Raw genomic sequence first — 24,084 nt, forward strand, 5'->3', positions numbered from 1 at the left:
CTCTGGCAGCGCTCCCTAGTTCTGCGTCCATCTTACCCAGCACCTCTGTGACTTGGCAAACCTCCAGCAGCCTCCTGCTCTCCAAACTGGAGAGTCCCAGTCTTTTTAAGATGCCTAGCTGTGGCATCCCTTTAATCACTTTGATTGCTTCACTGCATCCTCTGGAGATGTGGAGGCCAACATGGCACACACTAACCAATACGCGAATGTACCAGAGCCTTGGGCAACTCACAGAGTCCTTTTTTGGTCACCTAGATCACACGGGCTTGTAGGCTTTGGCAAGACCCTTGAGGGAACAGCAGTCGCACAGCCTCTTGCTTGCTTACAAAAAGAGCAGTAGGATCCTCTCCCCATTTTCAAAGCCAGGTGGCAGGCAGAGCAAGAGTGCAGACTGTATAAAAGAGTCACAGAATGCTCCCATGGGGATAGGAGATGAGACAGTGGTGATATGAGCAGGATGGGAGGGTGACTTTATATTCTGGCCCTGCTAAAATACCTGGTTGCTTCAGAGAGTCTCCTGGGAGAAGCTGGGTCACCTGCAGTCCTCGCTGCGCTAAGCACCAGGAGAGCAGAAGCGGGTCTCTCTAGGAGCACAGCATCCCACCAGCATCATGCTCCTGCCTGCTTTCCTGAGCTGAGCTTTGCCATGGCATAAAATCAGAGTCCTGGGGGTCTGAGAACACAGGGGTCCCGTCGATGGTGAGGAGACCCCAGCAGGGTGCCACACCTCATCTCCCACCGCTTTAATGCAATGACCCTGATTTTAGATGAGACTTCCCAACATCCCTATTGCATGCATTCTCAAAGGGGTTAATTGCGGCTGACAAATGCTGGCCCCGGGCCACAGACATGCCAAGGGAGGGTTTTATGCATAGCGGTGAGGAGGGCCAAGGATCCTTCAGGGTCCTCAGCTACCTGTTGGGTCACGAACCGCGGTAACAGCTTGCAGCCAGAACCACGCTTTGATCCCTAACTCCTAATTGCCACTGCAATTACTCAGGAAAACCACGAAAGAGAGAACAGCTTAGCATTTTACGATCGCGATAACACGGTCGGCAGCACGCGCAAGGACAGCGAGACCTTGTCCTCGTGTGGTGAAGACCTGAGAAGGCCCCAGCGCGCCAGGCAGCCATCTTGTGGCCAAGCCTCCGGCCATGCCCCAGCCTCAGGCAGAGCCCCCCAGCCTTCCCCTCGGCTGTTCCCCAAAAGGGCACCTGCCGCAATTAAAACTGCAATTAACCCTTTGCTGCCCTCACACAACGGTGAAACAGAGCTGAGGGTGAGGTCATAATGTTGTTGCAGGAGGTCTTGGCTGCCTGTGTCTGCTTGATCGCTGCTAGAGCAGCCCATGTGGCTCTGAGCAGGATGGTGGCGGTGGCGCCATCCTGTGAGTAACGCTGAGTAAACATGGTGATGATAAAATAAGCGAGCTTTTCCACTGGAACCGCAGTATGAAAAGAGAGGAGTCCCTACGGTGGGAGAAATAGGGGTGCAGAGCTGATGAGTAGCGTGGACTGGAAGATGCTCTCCTTTCAGAGATGTGGCAAATACTGGCCACCCTCACGCATGGACCGAGCACAGCACCAGGCTCACGGTGGGGAGGAGAGCCTTCTCTCCTCCTCCACCCGGCCCCAAGCCCCCTCCCCTCTCCCCCTGGTGCTGCCATCTGTTTTTCTGCTGATGGCAGGGGATGAGATGTTCCGCTGGCCCTCGAGAGTTGAAGTGCACTCAGCGCTAACTCGTATTCCTGACGAGCTCCTGGAAGGCTTTGCATCCCCAACTACGTGCCTCCGCGCCGCAGGGATGGGGAACTTGGCAAGGTGCAGCAAGAGACCGGGAGGCAGATGGACGACCAGATTAATGGAAAGAGAAAGGAGGTGGGGAGAGGAGCGAGAGGGATGAGCAGGCAGGCTGGTCTCGCCGCCAGAGTTTGAGAATGATGAGCGAGCATCACTCTGGTGCCGCTGCGCAGTGACTTGAAATTTCCAGCGGGAGATGGGTGAGGTGGGGCCGGCTGGGTTGAGGCTGGGCTTGGTGGCTGCTGCCATGCCCCAGCCTGAAGTGAGTCCTCCAGGGAGAGGCTGAACAGCAGGCAGGAGGCCTGCATTCCTCCCAGGTAGGGCTGCTCCCCTAGCTGAGGTGGCCAGACAAGAACCAACATGCTTCCTCACCCAACATGCTCTCTGCCGTCAGTGGAGAGACAATGACATCTCCGAGGGGTGACTTGGACCTGAGGGGACCTGGACAGGCCACTGGAACAGCAGTCGGCTGCTCAGTGGAGAGCAGAGGCTGGGCTCCTAAAGGAGGTACCCCTGGTGAGGGATTGCAGGGAAATGAGGAGGAATCTGGGACTAGGGTGGCCTGCACAGCTGGCAGGTCAAAGCTGAACCATGGAAGACCCAAGAGAAGCTAAAAAAGCAGAACATTTCTTGTGCAGGCAAATGAATGAGACACAAAAATAAGGGAGGGGGAGAGAGGTGTCATGCAGCAAAGCCAGATTAATGGGTTGTATTCCATCTCTACCCTACTCTTGCCACGTGATGTCCCCACATCCCACAAGAATTTGGCCCCCAAGTGAAATGACCTCCAAGATCTTCAGGGCTTTTGGTAACAAGGATGGAGGCAGGAGACGAAGGGCAGTGAGGCAATGTGGGTGCAAGTACAGATGAGGTAGGAATGATGTTCAGGGCATTTCCCCCAATCAAATGAGGGGACTGGTAACACCTCTCTTCTCCCTAGTGCCAAATAGACACCAGAGAAATACTTTGAATGAGACAGTTTAGGTAATAGTTGTGCTTTGTGGCAATATAATGACTACTATAAAACCCATGTTAAAAATAAAATAAAATAAAATAAAATAAAATAAAATAAAATAAAATAAAATAAAATAAAATAAAATAAAATAAAATAAAATAAAATAAAATAAATAAAATAATAAAAGTTGTCAAGCAAGACTTAATGACCTGCAAGATTGTGGAAGAAAACCCAATGAAAAGAGTAATCAAAGACATGAGAAGGGAGGAGGAGAACAGGGACAAGGCGACTGTGAGCTGTTTCTAAAAAGAAAGCACGAGGGCAAAAGAAACAATCTGAAGGATGAATCTTCATTAGTATTGCAGTGAGTGACTGTGACCTTAAAAATAGTCCTGGGCTGATGAAATTGCTAACAAGGAAGAAGACATTGTTCCACAGAGGAGGATCAGGTTATCTGACAAATAGTTAGATGACCTGGAGAACTAGGGAGAGAAACAGGATGACATTCGCTTGTGTAAAATTGAAGGGCAAGCTCTTATACTGATAGTAAAACATCTGCTGTTAGCTTGGAGCTCATCAGTTGGAAACAAAGGATGCAGAGAAAGATCTGGGTGTGCTTGCTGACCTCAGGATCTCTCTGAGCTGCCAGACTGATGCAACTGCAGAAATGACAGCTATGTTCCTGGGTCCTATCAAACGAGAGATTTCCTGCACACAAAGGCTTTCTTGCAGGGCTTTGGTGAGATCTCAGCGGGAAGAGTATGTACTGCTTGGTCATTCCTGTTGAAAGAATAATTGAAAACAGAGAAGGTGTAGAAAAGTATACAATTGGAAAGATGAGAGTGGACTCTTTTTTTGCTCTTAGGACACTGCAGGATTTTGGCTTGCTTGTTATAGCTGTAGGCTATAACTGTTGTCTGGGATTGCTTTCTGAAAGTAAATGGGGATGACAAGCATCCAGGAACAGAAAGAGCTTGTGCTGGCCACAAGCATGTTTAGGTGGCTAACGAGAAGAGAGGAGAGACTTGGTGTAAGACAGAGACTTGGTGTGAGATTCATGTAGTTGGTCCCTCTCTCTCAAGCACACACAAACAGGCTGGCATTTTTCCATCATCCTTTATGGGACCTCCTGCTGAAGACACAGACCAAAGGTGAGGTGCAGAACCATCCTGCTTCAAAGACATTGCCGTAGAGCCAAGCTGAAAGGCATGCTATAGAAAGACACGGAGCTCCCAGGATACTGGATCCACCACCAAGCCATGGTACTCGACCATCCAACACCTGTCTAGCACACAGCAGCCTATTCCCCTAAGCTAGTAGCCCATGGGTTACAGGAGAGACACAGCACGACAATCAGTTTTGGGAAATAACTACTGCATGTCCTGTTGAGCACAACATTTCCTCCCTGGGGATGTGCCCCCTGCAGCACTGAGACCATCTGGTCACACATGGTCGTATATGCTGCCCCTTCTCCTGTAGTTCAGCCGACAAAGAGCTGAGCTAGGCAGAATCAGTGAGCAAAACCGATCATTTGCATTGAAATGAATGCATCCAAAAAAGAAAAAAAAAAAATCAGCAAAACCCAAAGCTATTTTTGGTGTGCAGACTTCATTTACATTTTCCTTTTTGGTAAAAATCCCAAATTTTCAGCATACAACATTCCAGATTCCCCCCCCCCCCTTTTTTTTTTACCCTCAATCGTAATAACAAATAGTGCTCGACAAAGACTGCCTATTTTTCATTTCCTCTGCGAACTGACTCCAGGCTGCCTATGATTTTCTCCTGCCTGGTAATTATTCAAAACGAAATGAGTGGCTAACCAATTTCTGCAAGGAATTCTTTGTCTGCAGATTCTTGGGGAGCGGTTTGTTTTGCACACACGACGTTGGAAATCCTCCTTGTTTTGGTTGGACGCGTGAGTCACACCGGGCTTTTCTGGACCCATATTACTCCAGAACTGCAGTTCTGGTTAAGGAAATATTCAGGCTTGGAGTCAGCGTGCACATTTTGGGGATACCCCTTGCCAGTGAAATCCTTTTGCTAGAATTTTCTTCCCGGGCTGGCCAAGAAGAGCGTGAGGAAGGAAGCGCGGTCTGAAGCCCTGGCCCCGCTCTGCAGCTGAGCGGCACGCTGCAGGCTCACCCCCAGCATCGCCCCAGGCGCTGACACGCCAGGACATCACGATGCCCCACGCCAGCTCATTGCAGACCTCACCTCGTCCCTGCAGCTCCTGCAGATGGGGAAAGGCGTCTTACCTCTGGTCCCTTCATCTCCAGGAATCCACCCTACTGGCCCAGACCTGGCTGTGGGCTGGCAGAGCCCGCAGAGCCAGGAGTTGCACCTGAGAGCCTGTGGTATCTGGAAGCTTCTGGCTGGTTTCCCACTAACTCTCAGTGTGCCCAGGGAGTTTCCTCCCCCCTCTCTGGTGTCCGTGGTAGCTCTGAAAACCCAGCTTGCTTCCACCACGCGCTGTCAAGTGTTCTTGCTCTGGTCTCCTGCTTGGCCTGCAAGCCCCGGCCCCATGTGGAGCAAGCGCGCGGTGAAGGCTCCCGGCCGCGACTCACCTCACACGACTGGATGCAGTGAATGCCGGAGGGGTCTGGGTACCATCGCAGCCTGCCTGTGCATACAATGTGCTGAGGAGGAGAGGAGAAAACAGCAGTTAGAGGAGGTGGCAGAGGCAGGGCAGCCACCACGACCGCTTCCTGGGGGTGCAGGGGTTCCCTTAACATCATGGGCAGGGCAGCAGCATCACCCCCGAGCCCTCCCTTCACCTCTTGAAGCCCAGCAAGGTAGCACCAGCTTCACCCACAGAGCAGGGCATGTTGCTCAAAACAGAGGCTAGACAAACAGGCATGTGGGTGTATGTGTATATATATATATATATATATATATATATATATATGCACAGCAGGGAGAGGACAAGGAGAGATGGCAGGGATCTCTAGGGAACCGGGTTTGGCTGGCAGCACTATGCCACGGTGGCCACCAGCCAAGCTGGGAAGAAGCCATCTGCGGCCACCAGACAGGAGCCCTCCATTCATCTCATTGCACCCAGCTGGATTTAGCAGCTCCTCGTCCAGCCTGCGGTTGCTGGATGCCGGCGTCAATTCGCCCATTGAGTCCTGCTCAGGCTCCAAGAGCCGTGTCCCCGGGGCGGCGGGGGTGGGGGGGGGGAGGGACACCTGAGGACCCACGTCCCCGAACTTGGCCGGGTCTGGATACACCAGGCTCACGTTCACCCACGCCGTTGAGGTCATTGCTGGTATTTACGAGGCTTGAAGTTAGCTGCTGCAGCCAACTGGACACAAGAGCAAGATGCAGAGGTCTCGGTTTCATCTAACTGGAACGCTCCATCCCCGTAATTCAGAAGGGGGTTGTTGGGAGCACACATGATTATATGGGGGAAGAAAAGCCCCACCACACAGACAATTTCCTCCTTGTAAAGCTCAGGCAGGCTTTGAAATCTGAGGCCCCATAAAACGAGAGCTGGCCTGTGAAAGTGTCCTAGGATGCCCTCCATAGCACAGGAGCTGCACGGACGGGCACGTATGTCTTCCCCAGCCTGGCTCCGGCATCTGCAGGATGCATGGCAGCACAGGATGCAGCAGCTCTGCCCGGGTCTGTGCTTTAGCAGCAGGTTTGGATGTGGCTGGGGAAGGGCAAGGTAGCTGCAGGCTGCCTGGTAGCATCTCTATCTGCTTCATGTGCCATCCTGGGCTTCTGTTGTGTTTCTCAGCTCCATCCTGCACCAGGAAGCCTCCAGTCCAACCTGATGTGTTGCCAGGAGCAAACCTGGTCCCGAGGTGCAGTGTCCTCAGGGTCCTCGGTCAGTGCAGAGAAGGCAGACTCAGAAGTAGCTGCAATCAGATTGGGCAGAGAGGCCCAGGATGGCCAATTCCTGATCATCCCAAAAGATGCTTGAATCCCAGCCCCACTGGGACATTTCATACGTGGTTGCTGCATGACTTGAACGAATCCCCAAACCTGCTTGGCAATGGGATGCGATGGATCAGTGCTGTAAACCACCGGTGCCGCCCCTCGTGCGGGTTGTTGCATCGACCCCATCACCTGGGGAGCCTGGCAGCCCCCGGGAACACAACCCCAGCGGGAGGGCTGGGTGGTGTAAAGGGGAACGAGGCAGAGAGGAAAACAAGGCTGCTGGCAAGGGGCAGCGCCGCTGCTTAAAATAACGCCTTTCTTCCCTGCTCCAAACTGCCTCCCTTGCACGAGAACCAGGGGCCAAGCCACCCGGTGCCTCCTTCCAAGGCTCGTGCTCCGCAATCCCACACGCCACGGGCGTCCTCGCCCCCGGCAGCGCCGTGCTGCGGGTCTGCTGCTTGGAGCCGAGGCAGGGCAGCGCCCGCAGGCACGGAGCAGGGATGATGCTGGGCCCCCGGGGAGGAGGGCGCAGCGCCTGCATGGGGGCGCCGGCTCCGGGGAAGGCTGTTTGCTTTTCTTTGTTCCACCTCCTTCCTTCTGCATCTCGGTTTTATTTTAAGAAATATTACCCCGGCGGAGCTGCTTTTTGGGAAAGTCGTGCCGTCGAGATCCAAACTATGCGAGCTATTTGAGCTGTTTTGCCTACAGAATGAGTAAGGGCTGGGGAGGGAGAGGGGAGCAGGCGGCCAGCGGGTCCTGGCAGCAGGAGCCACCTTCCAGCTGACGGCGATGCCTCCTCCTCGGCATGGAGATGCCTGCCCGGGGCTGCTTCACCGCTGCCAGGTGAGCGGGGACCGGGGCTTGCACCCTGCCCAGTGCCAGGGGTGGCTTTTGCTCCGTGCTCGATCCTCCCAGCGCCTTGGCTGACAGTAACAGCCAGATCCAGGCATGCAGCGTGTCCCAAAAGTCAGTGGGATTCCTGCCTTTAGCTTCCTTTGCAGAGGCATCCTGCAAGTCCTGGAAAGCTCACTTGAGAGCCGATGGCTTACGCCGAGCTTTGGTTTCGGAGAGCAGGAGGCTGTGCAGGAGCATCCTCCGCCTGGGCACGGGTGAGCCTGAATAGCCACACGCATTCACCGCCCAGCTGCTCCTCCACTGCCACACCAATTTACCCAGAAGGGCTCAAGACAGGCAAAGGAAAGCGCTGGTATGGAAAAGCACCAGATGCAGAGGAGGGAGAACAGATTTGGCCACACGACAAATATTTTGAGGGCCCCACCTACGTGGCCAGTGAATCCCCTGCTACAGGGACGCCACCTCCCCATGTACCTGGACTCTGGTGGGCTGCAGACGGTGATCCATAGTCTCAGCAGTTACATTTTCGGGCAGTATGACAGGGTCGCTGGGGGGTATAATACAGGAGGGTGTGCACACAGCGCCTGCGGAAGGAGAGACAGCCTTGAGGGCTTCCAGCAGGAACCAGGCAGCGGCGTGTCACAGCCGGGCACCAGGTCCCAACCTGCAGGCTCCTCACTGAGGGCAGAGGTGGGTGTGAAGGAGACCTGTAGCCCCCTAGCACTTGACAATTCCTTCCCCAAATCCTGACTTATACAAGAGCCTACTGGAGATTTTTGATGGCTGATTTACCTCTCCTGGATGAGTTAAGAATTGAACGTGCCCTAAGAGAGAGATCCGAGCCCTGATGGCAGGACGTGGGATCCAGCAGGAACACACAACTGGCCTGGATGCTATGGGATGTTTGTTCACATGTCAAGAAGCACCTCTCATAGTTTTTCTACACCTTCCTATGACCCAGGAGGAAAAGAAAAGAAAAAAAATGTAAAAAAGCCACCCTAGAAAACCAGGTGGGTCCCAGCCCTATTCCCAGCTTCACATCAGGTCTGTCCGAAGCTCAGCTTCAGCCCTGCCTCAGCCAATTTTGCTCAGACCCCGGTTGTGCCCAAATGTCCTATCCAGCGGGATGCTAGATGGGATGTAACGACCGTGACTGAGCATTGCGGCTGAAAAGCGACTGAGTCTTAGAGAAAGAAATGGATGATGTGGTCCCTCGTCTGGTGAAAGTGCCCTGTTACACACAATTGTCACTCCAGCTTTTATCTAGGGCCTGCCTCATTAACCCTGCAAATGTCAGCAGTCATAACAAGGGCAGAGACCATGCGGGGAGTGAAGGGCTGTAGGGTGGGAAAAACACTGCAGAGGGCTGGGCTCGCCCTAGGGACGAGTCCTTGCTCCTTCTGAAGAAACGCTTACACGGTTTTAGCTTCAGTCTTGCCCATGAACACAACCAGGCTATGCACAGGGTTAAAGCCACCCACAGGCTCTGCGTTCAGAAAGGGGACAGAAGAGAAAACATTTCCATGGATTTAGTGGGGATTGGCACACGAAGAGGAGTCACCGTGACCTTCCAGCTAGCTCTCCGGGAGGGCTGAATCAACACGGGGTTTGCGTTTACGCTTAGCTTTAGCCTGCTCTCACCTATGCCGTGTCCCTGCTCGCACTTGTACTCCACCAGGTTCAGCTCCGGGGGTGGCGGGCAGGTGCCCTGCAGGCTCTCACACAGTGTGAACTCCTCCGTCCATGAGCCCTCCTTGGTGCAGACGATGGGAACCTAGAAAGCAGAGGGGCAGTGGCTCTTTGGTGGCACCCAAGCGCCCAGCCCTGCTGTTTTGAGGCGCTGTGAAGCCCCACCTCGGCCGATCTCCCCCTGTCCCCGTCACTCACCCGCACGCCCGGCGGCTCGCAGTTCAGCACGCACTGGCTGTCCAGCTCGAAGCCCTGGGTGCAGTTGTACATGCCCTCAAAGACCGGCGGGGGTGGCTCGCACACCACGGGGACGCAGTGCCCCTCTTCCCACTGCCCGCTTTCCAGGCACTGGATCTTCAGGAACTTCCTGGGGAGACAGAGGTGGAAAGCTGGGCTGCAGCCTCCCAAAACGCATCCCTTCTCTCTCGGCCGTGCATCCCGCAGAGGCAGGAGCAGCCTGGATGCCCCTCCTTGGTTCTCAAACCCCCAAGCGTGGTGCTTTGCCATGCCACTCCCCAGCACAACCCATGCTCAGCCAGGACCTTCCCTTCCCCTCGCACTGGTTTAGGAGTCCCAGGCACTTTTTCTCACCCTCCCACCATCTTTTGCAGCACCTCTAACTGCTCTCTCCCTGCCCCGCAGCCCCTGTGGGTACGTGCGCCGCGTTGCCTTGTCCTGCCGCCAGTAGCTGCATATTTTGCTCGGAGGAGCGAGCCTCCCCCAGTAAATCCTGCTGGCCCATGCCCAGCTCCTCCTGAGGCTCCTCTTTGTACGCTGGCCAGAGCTGTCAATCCCACTCTCGCCGAGGAGCTGCCGCACCGGAGCAGACCAACACCATCTTGTGCTGCTGAAACAGCCCCAGCGAGAACCACTTGCCAAAAAGATGATGAAAAAGAAAAGGAGCAAAAGGCCAGAAGCGGAGCCCACCCGCTTCTCTGTCTCCTCTCCTTGGCAGCAATACAGATGTCGCATCGTCTGCACAGGGACATGAAAACCCCCCAGGAGGCTTTGGGCGAGCTGGGGACACATCGCCGAGACCCAGCAATGACATGTGGCTTTTGACAGCGCTGATGAGCTTCACCCTGAGCTGACTGCAGGTCCTTAATGAGACTTTTCCCCCTCTGTAACAGGCTCCCGTCACTTTCCACCAGATGCCTGCTGCTAGCCTCTGCCCGCTCCCCCTGGGGGTGCCAGCAGGCAGGGCTCCAGGCGTTCGTAGCACACCACAGGTACGCAGAGGGGATTTGGTGTCTCCTCTGCTGCCCGGTGCGGGGCTGGAGAACCCCCCAGGGGAGCACTAAAATGCCCCTTGTTCACCACCTGGGTGCCCCCGCTGCACAGGGCAGGGTCACGCAGCCTGGAGCAGCGAGGGGGCAGTGCCCATGCACTGCCACCAGAGCGGGAGGCAGTGGGCTTGGTGATGTCCCTGTGAGCCCACGGAGCAGAGGGGGGTCAACCTGCCCTTCACACCTCCACACAAGCACCCCTCAGAGAATGCTACGAGCACCCCAGGACCCTAGGCAGGACCATGCTGTGGACAGAGAGATGTGCTCTCTAGCCCCAGAGCACGTCTGGTTGACCCCAAAGGGGGTGTGTACATTTCTGCAATCCCAAGCTTTCAGAGTCCCCTTGTCCCTTCAGGAATTAGACACCTGTGTTTTTTTTGTTTGTTTTGTTTTGTTTTCCTAGGTATTTCATACAAGTGATAGACGTTTCCTGCTATGACAAACACAGGCTCCAACCAGTAACAAGTAGAAGGCACAGGAAGGGATCAGATACAGCAGAGCCCCCAGAGCTCTGCCAAAAATGTCCCCACCAGACCACGCCAGGAACATGGGCTGCCACGGTGTGAGCATCCCAGCAGTGAGCAGTCCTGCAGTGCCCTCCTGGGACCAGCAGCCTTGAATTGACAGAAGGAAACTGAAACCACATCAGATTTTGGAAGGGAGATGGGGAGAAACATCTCTAGATCCCATTGCGGACATCTGCAGCTTCAGCCCCCTGGTGATTTCATATTCCCAGTTGCTGCCCTTTCCCCTAGGATGATGCTCACTGCCTTTCAAAGACGTCCCCATCAGACCTGCTCCGAACACTTTGCCTACCTTTGAAGGCCAGCGAAGGCACGTAACATGAGGCACTGATGTGCATTGGAGGGTTGGCTCCTCACGTAGCCGTTTCCCCTCCTTGCATTGCCCGGCAGGCAGGGGGTAAATCCGAGCAGAGGAGGCTTTTCATGCACGGCTGCACCACAGCCACGCGGGAGGTCAAAGTGATGGCTTCGGGGCAAGAGCAGTTCACAAAGCAGGAGTACACCCGGCCACCTGATATATAACTGATGCAGCCACTGCACGTCACTGTTGCTCTTCTGAATCACATCTCCCACATCACAGTGGAGGCCCTTCAGCGAGGACTTGGGGAAGGGCTGGGGAGAAGGCACCCCACGGCACCTCGCGTGGCTACGCGCTGTGGTTTGCAGCCCCATTGCCTTCCCTGGGGTTCCTGATCTTGATGCAGTGCTGGAGGTCCCAGCTTTTCCCTGCATCCCCTCCAGACCTGGGCCAAGAGCCTGCCTTGCTCTGGAGGCTCTCCCCACCACGAGCCTCCGCGCCACAAACTTCAAAACTGGGTGGCCTGGGCTGACCCCAGGGCAGAAGGCGGCATGGGGACCACTGCCGGGCATGTGAAGTGGGCAGTTTGTATTCAGGCACGGAGAAGGGAAGGGAGAGGCTTTAAAAAATAAATAAAATTGAAAAAAAAAAAAAAAAAGAACTTGTAGCAGCTTGAAGTTTCCAGACCCCCTGACTTCTTCTGATCTGGGTTAGCGGCATTTCTTGAGGATTAACAAGGAAGCCAGGAAAATCGGAGTCAACGCTTCCCCCTCCAACTGGGCAATCCAATGTCTGATGGGGAAAGGAGGCAGGGGAGACGCCTGAGGCCAGCGAGGGCTGTGCCTGACGTGAAGGCATGAGCTTCGTCGAGCTCCAGGAGCTGAGAGCACAGGGGCCTGGCCAGGATCCAGCCCTGGGCTGGGGTCCACCACGAAGGAACGGTGATAAATGAGCCCAAAGCCCACCTCATCTCCCAGGGCAGGAGACCGATGGCTTCAAAACGGAGAGGGGAGGAAGGAGGGAGATTTGCCGGTAAATTAAAAGAAAGCTATGCCGTCCTGTAGGACCTGTGCTGCTTTCCACCCCTCGCTCCAAACAGCCTGGGCAACCCGGGCTGTAAATCTTCATCAGAGGCCCGAGAGGTGGAAATGACATGGGAGCCCAGTTGACAGCCTGTGTTTTCTTTACCTGGCTTTTTGGCTCTCTCCACTGCTGTGTGTTTGCCTTTTATCTGGAAGGGGCCAGATGTGGGCAGGGGAAGCAGGAGCCCCACGCCTTTGTACCCACCACAGATGTGCAATGGCCCCGTGCCCTGCTAAGCTGCGATGCTGCGGGGTTGGGCTGTCCTGCTCTGCCTGCTGAGGTCCTTCTGATGCGCTGCCAGCCCCCAGGCTCCTAACTTCTTCCAGACCATGCTCTCCTTCACCTCCTCTTCCTCTCCACCAGCCCGCCATGGCCTTTGAGCAGGGCAGGGGGTTGGAGGGGCTGACATCCCTGCAGGAGCTGTCTCATGGCTCCCGTGATCTCCGGTGAGGGGCCGTTCGTTCATTGCTCACTGACACATCTCCTGGTCATGCTGACCAGCTTCTCGCCTCTGCCCTTTCAGGAGTAGTCCCAGGAAGGGGTAACAGCAAGGGAGGGAGCAAGCAGGAGCAGGAGATGAACCACCAGGTGCGGAAGGGCATCTTCTCTGAGCCTACATATTTCTTTATCCTCTTTCTCTTCCACCTATGCTATGGGAAATGAACTTCAAAAGATTGCGGAAGCCTCCTAAGCATCCTTGTGTGAGTGCCTGCCCCTGCAGTAACATTCAACTAACAAAACAGAAGTGAGGAAACCACACGAGCATCTGTGTCCAAGAGCATCTCGAGTGGGACAGAGACAGCGGGGTCCCAGCCAGGCTCAGGAAGGTGGGCACCATTGCCCTACAATCTTAGGGGCAAGGCTCACGGCTTGGAGCCCCAGTCCAGGTGCAGCAGCCGTGGCATTCTGCACGGCGTGTGGGAGGGCAAAGCACTGCAGAAGGCTGGTCAAACACTGCAGTCATGCTTTCTTGTGCCCACCAACACCTGTACAGCACCAAATCTTTTACAAGGCTGGTTCTTGCTGGATTGATGGATGACGCGGAGATAACAGACCATGAACTCGGCTTGCTGAACCCAGAAAGAGCCCAGAGAGATCTCAGGACACCCCAAAACCTGATGCCCGAGTCTTCAGCTGAAACTCTACTCCCTCGCCAGCACATCAGGAGCCTGCACCCCACCAGTGCCAACCCCTTCCAGAGTTCCCCGTCGCCTTCTCTAACAACTCCATTCTCCAAAAATGTCCCTGAACAGAGCGCAACCCCTCTGGCAGCTCTGATGGTCTGCCTGCCAGGCCTGAAACATCAGAAGGATTTCCAGCAACCTAGTAATCGACTGGCCCACGTACTGACTAGTAGCTGCTGCTCGCTGCACGTGCCAAGGGGCTTGCACTGAAGCTGAGTGCATGCGCAGAGCTCCAGATGAAGCAGTGCACAGACACTTCCAGGGAGAGGTTTTTGCTTTGGATCAGGCCACTCACAGAGCAGTTAATGTACATGAGAAAGCAACAGATTTTCTGCTTGTTAACTTTTTAATTTTTTCCTTTTTTTTTTTTGCTTGCTGTAATAGGATCATGCCCTACTGTCAAAGATATTGGGTGGATTAGTAATAATGATAGAAGCAAATGGGAAAGCGCTATCTCAACATCCTTTGCCATGAAAATGTAAACAATTTCATGTGATTTTCCTTGACTTGACTTAGAGGCCATTTGGGCCTGTAGGGATGTCCCACGCATCAGAGGAGCGCTGGGGTCTCCCAGAGGGCATCCTTTTCCCCAGTGCTTGTGGCAGCATGGGTGAGACAGCCTAACTGTGCAAGCTGTGTTGATCTGATTGCACGTCCAGTGCCTGAATGCCACAGGCATCCGAGCTGCTCCACGGTTTGCAAAGCAGTCCATGTGACCGTAGCCATAATCGTAATTTGCTCAGCTCCCCCTGGCCCAAGAAATCCTCCTAACACTGTGAAAAGCTGTTTACAGAAACCACTTCCTTCATTACTAGGCAAGAAATTTGGCAACTGCTTCCCAGTGCACAACAACCCTACCCCAGAGCTAAGTAGAGCTGAGGTCTGCATCCAATTAAAACTGGAAGGGGGCATTAAACAATTAGCACGTAATTACTTGATTTGGGCTAGCACCAGGACTCTGGGGAGGACTCCGCCTGTGCCAGGGAATCTGTAGTGACCAGACCCAATGGGGACTTCAGCTGGAGGTATCGCAGACAAAACGCTGCTCTACCCACCAGCATCATGTTATTGGCCCAGCACAGTGCTAGTGAATCACCAGGAATTTTTCCCTGAAGCACTGGGAAAATCTTCTCCAACTGAACTACAAATGCTTGAGATTAAATTTAGCCAAGACATGCAGGGGGTAAAATGTTAACCCTGACAGAAGGCTGTCAATTGTTGCAACTAAAACAGGTCACGGCGCTGGGATTGTTGCTTTGAGGAAAAGCAGCGGCTCCAGGAGTCTTCTAGCATCTTGGTACATCATTAGCTAATTACCTGAGAGCCTGCACACACTTCTGCATGTGCTCCATTTTCAGCAAGTGACAAGTGCATTGAGGTGTGTGGGACAACTCATGTGCTTTAGGTTAAGGCACTTAACGTCCACGTGCTCGATGGCAGCTTACATCTCATTCCCACCTGCTGTGACCTAAATTAGGAGAATACCTCTCACATCTGAGGAAATAAGCAAGACGAGAATCAGCTGCTCTGCCTCGTGTCTATCCCAGCAGCCAAAGCAGGGCTCCAATAAATGCAGCGTACCATAGCCTGTCCTCTTCCTCCAAGCTGGAAGGAGGGGAGGCAGGGAGGAGTAGTGGCAGACCTACTACAGACTTACTTTTTTGGTTTGCCTGCTGCATTCTCGGCCACATGGTATCCAGGTTTGCACTTGTAGCGGCAGACGGAGCCCACATCGTGGTTACCCTGTAGGCACCGTGGGACCAGGAGCTTGGCGTTGGGCACCGCAGGAGGCGCGTCACACTCCAGCTTGCAGTAGGCTTCGGGGAGCGACCAGAGACCGTCCTCCAGGCAGGTCAGCCACTGGTTCATTCCTGGCACCAAGAGAGAAGCAGCATGTTTGGGTTCAAAAGTCCTCTTGTTAGAGTGGGCATGGACACGAAGGGAAGCAACAAATTGGAAGACCATGGGCTAGTTGGACAGCTAGGGGCTGGAGATGTGATTTCGGTTGTGCACATCTTCCCCCAACTCTCCCTTAAATTCCCCTCTCTGGTGATACCTCAGGAGAGTCGTCAGTGGGCTGGGGGCTTTGTGTATGACTGCCTCTCTCTCGTATTTATTTCAGCTCAACTTCAGTCTCCCTGGGTGCTTTCTGCAGCTTGTCCAACACCTGCCCTTACAAGCTGTCTCGCCACGTGTACAGCACAAGATGGGAAGTGCCAGCAGGACAGATGCAGGAGCCCTACCTCGTGTAACTGGGAATTCTGACCTCAGAGTTGACAGGGAACTGGGCATCACTTTCTTTTTATAGGATCACCGCTCTGCCTACAGCTGCTCTTGGACAAGGGCAAGACCGTGGCTCCGCTCAGTGCTTGTGTTCCCGACGGGCCGGTGCTCCCAGCGGCAAGGCGAATGGCTTGTCCCCACCTCCAAGTGCCGTGGCAGGAGCCATGCAATCCCTTCCCTTCCTGTTCTAAGCATTTATTAGCACTGAGAGGCTGCCCATAAGGACACCAGCCTTTGGGGAGTACAAGCAGCAGACACGTTCCTGCCTCGACAGCTCGGCAGCTGGACCTCTGCGAGTCTACCCGCGCGCCTCGACAGCCTTGGCTGAGCACCACCAGGACTTGTGTCAGCTGCTGGAAGCCACCCAGGGCACTCCACGGATGGGATGCCTCCCGCCAAGGGAGCCCGTGGCAAACCTCCCGTTGACTTCAACGGGAACAAGAGGAGGCTGTTAGGGAAATATCAGCTTCAAGCCCTGCCCTCAGTTGACCCACCGAAGGCAATGGCATGGGTTTGTGCAGAATTTGGTCTGTCGAGTTGTCGTTCATGCGCTACCCTTTGATCAGCTCACGCTGGGATCTGCCGGCATCCCTCCTGTCATGAAATGAGACCTTAATTCCCTGCAGTTTTTGCTCCGTAGATTTAACTAAAAAAACAGTAAGTGATTCTCATACGTTTCAGCTATAAATGTCGCCATAAAATAGGGCACCCATTAAAATGATTTGTTGTATGTGATTGTTCGGAGCAAAGGCGCTGGTGGAAACTCACATAAAGTCCCAATGCTTGAAGCTGTCAAGGCAATTACCCACGAAACCCCATCCAGCTCAGCCTTGTATAGACAGGAACAGTAGCTCTCTTTCTCCGACTTGGCTTAAAAACATTCCTGTGGGTATTGATGGAGTCGGCAGAATGAAAGCCAGGCCATGGCGTGTCTGGAGGACTGCTGTGTGTCTGGGTGGTGCACATCTCTGAGACTGCTCTGCAGCTGTGGGCATCAGTCTCTACGGCTTTATAGTGCCCCAGGCTTCCTGAACCATATGCTTTCCCACAGCCACCAGCCCATTTTTGGCTCTCTGAAGTCCTCCCTGTTTGTCTGCACTGGATCCCTACGCTCTTCTGGCCTCCCTCATCCCCCATAATGCTGGAGCCTGCCAGACCTCACCAGCTCTCAGAAGAAGACATCCCAACACCCGGATGGGAGTGGATATGGGTCGCCAGCCAGGGGGTGAGCATCAGAGGGAGCTGTAGCTCCCCACACCGTGGTGTCCCTGCTCAAGAGGGATGGTTGCCCACCATGTAGGGAGGTCTCCCAAGAGCTCACCTGGTTGGCAGAGGCGAGGACACCCAGGACATTCAAAGTAGCAATGGTCACTTCGAAATACCTAGGGACACGCACGGAGAGGTGGCACCAAAAAGGGAGTGTTAAATCCCCTGGCACTCCAGACCATACCTTGAAGCTTGGCCGGGTGGACGCAGGAGAAGGAGCATCGCTTCAGGTAGGTGGTCCCTTTGGGGCAGGAGAACTTGGCGTAGTAGACATGCGACTGGTCAGGGACACCGCAGTCAACAGGGTCACAAGTCACAGATCGGTCCCAACGCCCTGAGCTGCACGTCAGAACCACGTCCTGCTGCGGAGAAAGTGAGGCTCCAACAGACCCCCAAAACCCAGCTCTAACAGCACGTTTTAGTACCGCAGCCAAACGGGCTGGCTCAGGTTTCAGGGACTTTGTGTGGCACAGTGTGGCATTCCCTGGGGTTCAAGGCATGATGCTGGGGGTATGAAAGCAGCGACTGGTCCCTGGGATGACACACAAGTCACTCTAGAGGCTGTCTGCAACTGCTTGCCTCCAAGTGTGACATTGTCTAAGTGGTGCTAGAGCACAGTAAGGGCCAAAAGATATCCCTGCAAAATACACAAAAATTTCCTGAACTACAAGTTATTCCCAGCTCTGTGCACTGCTGCTTTCTCCCCTGCAAGACTGAGTCTTAACACAGCTGCTGATGTACACCTCTCCTGTTGACTGGTTTTCCCCAAATATCCTGTTCCTGTCATGCCCATGGAGCCCACTGAAAACCGAGGTTTGTCTACCAGCATTTATAAGTTGTAATTATGAATCTGGGGGACTGCATGAGAACCTGAGTCCTAACTACCAGGGGTGCCAGGCCTAAATGTGGTCAGTATGTGCCACAGCCCAGGGACAGGAGAAGCACAGGACACGCTGTGCCCATGACCCGGCCAAGGCGACTCAGCTCCCAAGGACCTGTCAACCCTGAGTCTCCTCAGTCACGGGCTGAGAGTGGAGCTGGCTTGTGGCTTTTACAAGGCAGCCCCTGACCCTCTGGAGAGGTGGACGAGCTCTTTCGTGCTGATCTCTGCGCTGCCCCAGAGGCTGGGCAGCAGGATAGCAGCACAGCACAAAGGAAGAAAAGCTCCTGGAGGCTGCTCTCCTCTGCAGCCCTCTAAATATAGTTGTTCTGCAAGGACATCTTTTTTTTTTTTTTTTTTTTCCCCGAGCCACTAACTTCAACTTTAAAAGAGAAATCCCCTGGGATGCTTAGCCCTCCCAGCAGTGCCCATCCAGAGAAGAGAAACGCCGACCTCTCCCTCTGGGAGTGCACCACCCCAGCCTGGGATGTCCCCTGCGGTGGCATTTAGCCTGGCAGAGCTGTGGCAGCACGGGGCTTGGGGCCTGGGGGGATGGCAGCAGAGGAAGGAGAGGGTCCGGAGCAGCTCCACCAGCACTGAGGTCCAGTGCCAGGGCTGTCATCAGCCTGAGGTTCATTGAAAAAGCCTGGGTTTGGAAGGACAACGTGTCCTGGGGCCACACCAACCACCCTTGGCTGCTTAAGTCTTTCTCAACCAGCCCAGCAGTCACTCACCTGCGTGGAGCCCAGGCTCTTCCCACTGCTGGAGCGGAGCACGAAGCCCTTTTCGCAGGTGATGGAGCACTCCATGTGCCTTGGGCCATCAGAGGTGCAGTTCATGCTGGCGGTGTGAGCAATAGGGGGCTTCGTACAGCTTCCCAGCCCTGCACAGGCACCGTGGGCACAGCTACGGAGAAGAAGAGGGACGGGGTCAGCCAGCAGGCCCCTGGCATTGTGCAGCAGGGGGCGGCTCTCCAGGTGGCACCTGCATGGGATGCCCAGCAGGCCACGGATGGGTACAGAGATGTGTGCCCATCCCTCAGCCACTGCTTCTTCTAGGCTTGGCTTTCCAGATGCAACAAAGCCCAAACAGCAACACTGGGTGTTCCTCCTTCCCAGTAAGTTTTGAACCCACGCCTCAATTTCAGTCAGCTTTAGCATGAAGTAAGAGTTCCCTGTGCTGCTATTTAATGACAAGATTAGCAGCAACAAGTGGTCAGGAAGGAAAGATGAAGAAGCCTTTTAAAGCCTCTGCTCCTAGAAGGGCAACAGCCACATCAAGCACTGCATTGGACATCAGAGAACCCACGGGGGATGCTCCAACTGCAAAAAAATGGTTTAGCTGAAGAAGGAACCCCTGCAAATCCATGTCATCCATGAGATGTTCTTCAAACTACGTGCAGACACCCCCAGACCTGTCAGCAGAGTCCAGAGCTTCATGTCCACACGGCTGTGCTAAGCTGCGGTGATGCCAGGCTCTTTGGGAACAAGAACATCTCCACGTATATCTGTCCAGCCCTATAGGCTCAGCTGGGGCATACCTAGGACATTTGGTGGCTAGGACTCTTGTTTTCTGCTTGTTTCTTTGTTTTTATCCTTTTGCAAGTGGTACTAAGGTTGACAGCAGCCCTCCTGGAGCGGGGCAGAGGTGCTGCAGCTCCAGGCAATAGGGGGGGAGCAGAAGATGCCCCTTGATGCTCCTCTGCTCCCTGGCCAAGCCCCACTTTGCACAGGGCTGCCCCCAATTTTGTGCACTACATTTGGCCCACAGGAAGCATATGTCGTGCTGCCTTTGCCTCCCTCATTTGCTCAAGCCCTCCAGCTGAGGACACATGGCTAGAAATTCCTCAAACGACAAAAAACCCGGTGCTGACATGGATATTAAGGGAACGCAATGTGCCGCTGAGTCTGGACAAGTCTGCCGAGCCAAAGGCACGGTGGAAACCTGGGGGCCACAGCCCTGCAAGAGCTGGTGGGCACAGGCGGAGGGGAGGAACGGCACGGGAGGGGACCACAAAGGAGAACAAGAAAAAAGAGGCTGTTTTTTCAATGCAGACCTGTTTATGAAGTGAGAAATGGTTTCAGGGCAGCTGCTGCAAATTCTTTCACTAGCTTATATTTCCATTTGCTTCCTTTTTAAAGAATTTGTTTTATGAGCAGAGCGTTTGTCAGGTCATTAGCTTCTGAGGGCATCTGGTACCAATTGTGGCCCTATCCCCTCCTGCAGCTACCTTCTCCGGGCGGCTGCTTTGCTCCCCGTCCGTGCCCCTCGCGCACGCACACACGGTCCCTGCCCCTGCTGCACCTCCCCGGGATGCAGCCGCCGTCCTGACCCACACCCATCTGCTCATGAGGCCATGCTCATTGTGGTGGCACCTCCGAGTGCATCCAGCTGGGCCAAGGGCTCAACTCAAGCAGCTCCACGGGTGCTGGTGGAGCAGGGACACAACCCTGGTCCTCGGGACGTTTGCTGTCTGGTGACAGCACTAGCACAGCACGCATCGTTTGCAGCTCTGCTTTCCACCTGTTTGGACACACAACTGGCAGTGCTGGTAGAAAGCAGACCAAGAAACACGCACGTTACTGACTACGTTACAAACGCACCATGATTTGTAGAGGTAGGTATATGGGGAGATTTATAACTGTGTATCATAATGTGAGGTTGAAACATTCCTTTTTATATACACCACACGTGCATTACCCTGCACATGCTCTATATGTGCAGATATCTTTTAGCTTTCTCTCTTAGCCCCAGAAGGTGACTAACCTGTCACTGTTCTCTCTGTGTGACGACCAATGCCCACATCCCACAAAAAGAAAAAACACACTGCATTTTAGTTTGGACACGATCTGAGGCATGTTCTCAAGCCCTAAGTAGCTCTGAGCTCCCAGCCTGTACTTTGAAGTCTGATGCTGCTATTCCAGACCTGAAGAGGGGCTCTCATCACTGAAAGCTGGCTGCTATTCTCAAATACATCAGTAAGCTCAATTAAAAACAAAGCAAAAAGTCATTCTATCTACATGCTTTGCCTTGATCACTTCCTTTATCATTGCCAACACCACTGTGAGTGCCTTTGCATTATTCTGCGTCAGGACATCTTTGAGCCTGATGCCATACAAGTGCAGGACAAGAAAAGCCATGTGGCCTGGCTCCATCGTGCCTTACTATGGCTCGGGTAACGCAATGGAATAAATCATTGCTCCCAGCCGCTGGAACACCCCAACGAAGGCTGGACAAGGAAACGGTGTAGTTAGCCCAGTTCTGATCTCAGCATGAAGGAGCTCTTTCTCCTTTTGATGATAAATGAAATTCCTGTATCACAGCTGCAAACTCCTGACATTTGGCCATTTCTGGTTCAGACCATTTAAGACGTATGGCGAGCCAATATATTTTTTTTTTCTGTGTGAAACATCTAAAAAAAATTTCCATTTTTATCCCAGCACCCTTTGAAGCTCAAACTAATGATTTGTCAACAACATTTTTACAAAATGCAAAGCTTTTTCTCCTAACTTATTCCACATCAGCACCAGCCTGCATGACTTTCTGGGCTCATCGAGTTCCATAACTCATACATGAAAGAGAATTTCAGACCTGGAAATTTGTGAAATTCTGCCTGGCGATGGCCTTAAGTACTCTGGAATGATAAGAGCTTTCTTATGAAATGGGACCAATTCTATACACTTAGGGTAAAGATTTTCCTTTGGGATTCTTCATCGTTCTTTAATAAATGTGTGAGGCAACCACCACCAAGGGAACATGTTGAACCGGTGGTGACAATGCTGGTAAGAAGGGATCATTTTGTTGTAATGAAACCCAAATTCTGAAAAGCTAAAGTTTTGCATTTTACAGCAGTTATTTCACGGAACCCAGAAAATACTGATGGATTTACCCAAGTCAAGCAAAGCCAAGCCAAATACAGTGCAGCTGCCTAAAGTACAATAAATCATCCATAAATTGCTGTAGTATCTACCCCAGCTTTCAACCCAAACATTGCTCCTAAAACAGCCCTTAACATCAAGCTCCAACTTTAGCAGGGGAAAATTATTATTATATGAAGTTCATCTCATAGTGCAAATCTGGGGGAGAGGGGGCTGTAGGAGGTGTTGATGGAAAGGTAAAGGCTTCAGCCAAATCTCCCCAGGTTGAAAGTAGTCGCTGCATACACTCTGGTGGAGTCTGGATTGCGGCACTGAACATCAGTGAGATAAAAGATGTTTACCCCAATGCGGTCTAGCGAAAGAGGATAGCCGGGAAATGAGAAAAGGTGTTTTGGAAATACTTGGAAATTTCTTCTCCCTTCAGGCATGTTTCTCATGAAGGGGAAAGGTCTCACACTATTACAGTAAACCTGATGGCAACCGTCCTTGTGGGAGCAGGCTGCATGTACAGACCCAACGGTGGTGATACTTCTTGATTAAGATCTTCACGGAGGCCGCCACCTCAAGAAAAGATGTTTGCTTCTGTATGCGACTCCCAAAGAAACTTGCCAAAAAAATAACATCCCTATGAGTCATCTGCTGTCATCCACCTCACAGATAGAGAGGAGGTACCAGTGAGATGTTGAATGCGTCGAACTAGGTTTACAGAAGCTCAGAAAGATCCCGTCCAGAGGAGGCTCCTCGTGGCCTCCTCTGGACCCGATCTAACAACCCCACATCCTTCTGGTGCTGGGGGCCCCAGACCCGGAGGCAGCACTCCAGGTGGGGCCTCACAAGAGCAAAGTAGAGGGGGACAATCCCTTGCTGGGGAGGATGGAGCAAAAGGCAGTGACTGGAACTGGAGATGGACAGCTTTCATCCTGAAATCATGAAAGAGGCCATTTCCCAGCACAGAGGGTTACTGGATGCAAGAATAGCTCAGCAGGGGAGATGCTGAACTTATCACCTCCTGCAGTCTGTAATAGGAGATAGGAAAGCTTTCTGAAGGATGTGTTTAATCCAGCTTCTGGGCAAAATGTCGTTGCCTGTGTGCAACACTGGGGAAAGCAGGACAGAACGGGTCAGGCTGGCTGCAGTGGTACACTGAGGGCCTCCAGCAGCAAACCCGGGTCTCCCAGAGCTCCTTCCCTTCTTCATGGGACACAGGGAGGACAGAGGGCTTTGCGTGATTCACATAATGTCCCTACTGGTAAGAGAGTGAGGGAATCAAGACTGAGGTTCAAGGGTCTCACTGGGAGATGTGCCTGAGCCAGGAAGGAAAGGTCCCTTGCATCACACACAGCATGTCCATGGCAGCTCACCTTTCTGCTGCGTATCAGGGGCTGGCCACATTTAAGGAATATTTTTGGGACCAGGTGGCCCTTCCTCTAAGGTGACACCAAGCAGACTGTTCCTGAGCTGTTCAGCTGCTGTGTTCAACTCTCAGGATCAAACTGGTGAAAATAAATTGTGCTGAGAAATGTGTTTTCCCTAGGTGAGACTGGCTAACCCCAGGGAAAGGCAGAAGAGGCCTTGAGCATCCTAAAAAAGCCTGTATAAGAAACATTAAAACCAAGAAGCTAGCTGGGCTGCGGAGAGCAAAGGGTATGGAGCAGCCCCTGGAGATGGTCCTAGCACCTCCGAGGGTTTGCATTGTCACCTCTGCTGCCAGAGGAGAGGCACCTTGAGAGGTTTGAGGGCAGAGCCAAAGGCTGAGGTAAGCCCATGCCCTGGGAAAGGTGGTGATCAGGACCACTTGGTTCTTGAGTTTTGTCCTGCAGGGCTAGGAGAGAGGATGTGCACAGAGCCGCACAGACACAGCTATCTTTTAACACTAACAGATACAACTCTCCTCCTCCTTCTGACTTTCCCTCCCTGACAGTCCCCTTTCATAAAGGAGGAAGCCCGGCCAGGCTTCCCTTGAGTGCACGAAATGAAGTTCTGAGGGCGCAGAGGAGGGCAGGCACGCAGGAAATAGAAGCACAATGCAGCCTGCATTTTGTAGCACCTTGCCTGTTAACTTGCCAAGGCATTTCCCAGCATATGCTAACATAAAATAAAACACGCTAAAAATAAAACTGAGCTAAAAATAAAAATAACAGAGGAAATGAACAATGTTCCCCTGGTTCACTGTATAGTCTGTACCAAGGAAAACAGGAGGGATTGTGGCTCAGTGTTAAAAT

The 24,084-nt window shown here is 53.2% G+C and overlaps 1 protein-coding gene and 1 long non-coding RNA gene across 3 annotated transcripts in view; one reads left to right on the forward strand and one right to left on the reverse strand.

The window, feature by feature from the left end:
• PAPPA2 (pappalysin 2) overlaps nucleotides 1-24,084 on the reverse strand; it is a 73,701-nt gene that overhangs the window by 11,173 nt on the left and 38,444 nt on the right. The window contains exons 14-20 of one of the 2 annotated variants that reach the window (XM_072041701.1): nucleotides 18,719-18,890; nucleotides 17,289-17,463; nucleotides 15,213-15,426; nucleotides 9,379-9,547; nucleotides 9,133-9,265; nucleotides 7,966-8,075; nucleotides 5,319-5,390 (exon numbers count right to left, since the gene is read on the reverse strand). In XM_072041701.1, the coding sequence (XP_071897802.1) occupies nucleotides 5,319-5,390; nucleotides 7,966-8,075; nucleotides 9,133-9,265; nucleotides 9,379-9,547; nucleotides 15,213-15,426; nucleotides 17,289-17,463; nucleotides 18,719-18,890 (1,045 nt within the window). Of the gene's footprint in view, nucleotides 1-5,318; nucleotides 5,391-7,965; nucleotides 8,076-9,132; nucleotides 9,266-9,378; nucleotides 9,548-15,212; nucleotides 15,427-17,288; nucleotides 17,467-18,718; nucleotides 18,891-24,084 lie in introns of both variants that reach the window. The other variant, XM_038183197.2, reaches the window with a different exon arrangement.
• On the forward strand, nucleotides 15,268-23,575 carry LOC119717634 (uncharacterized). The gene is made up of 2 exons (XR_005267559.2): nucleotides 15,268-15,407; nucleotides 15,678-23,575. It is a non-coding gene; the product is annotated as an uncharacterized lncRNA (long non-coding RNA).

Source organism: Anas platyrhynchos, chromosome 8 (genome assembly GCF_047663525.1).
Source record: "Anas platyrhynchos isolate ZD024472 breed Pekin duck chromosome 8, IASCAAS_PekinDuck_T2T, whole genome shotgun sequence".
NCBI classification, from domain to species: domain Eukaryota; kingdom Metazoa; phylum Chordata; class Aves; order Anseriformes; family Anatidae; genus Anas; species Anas platyrhynchos.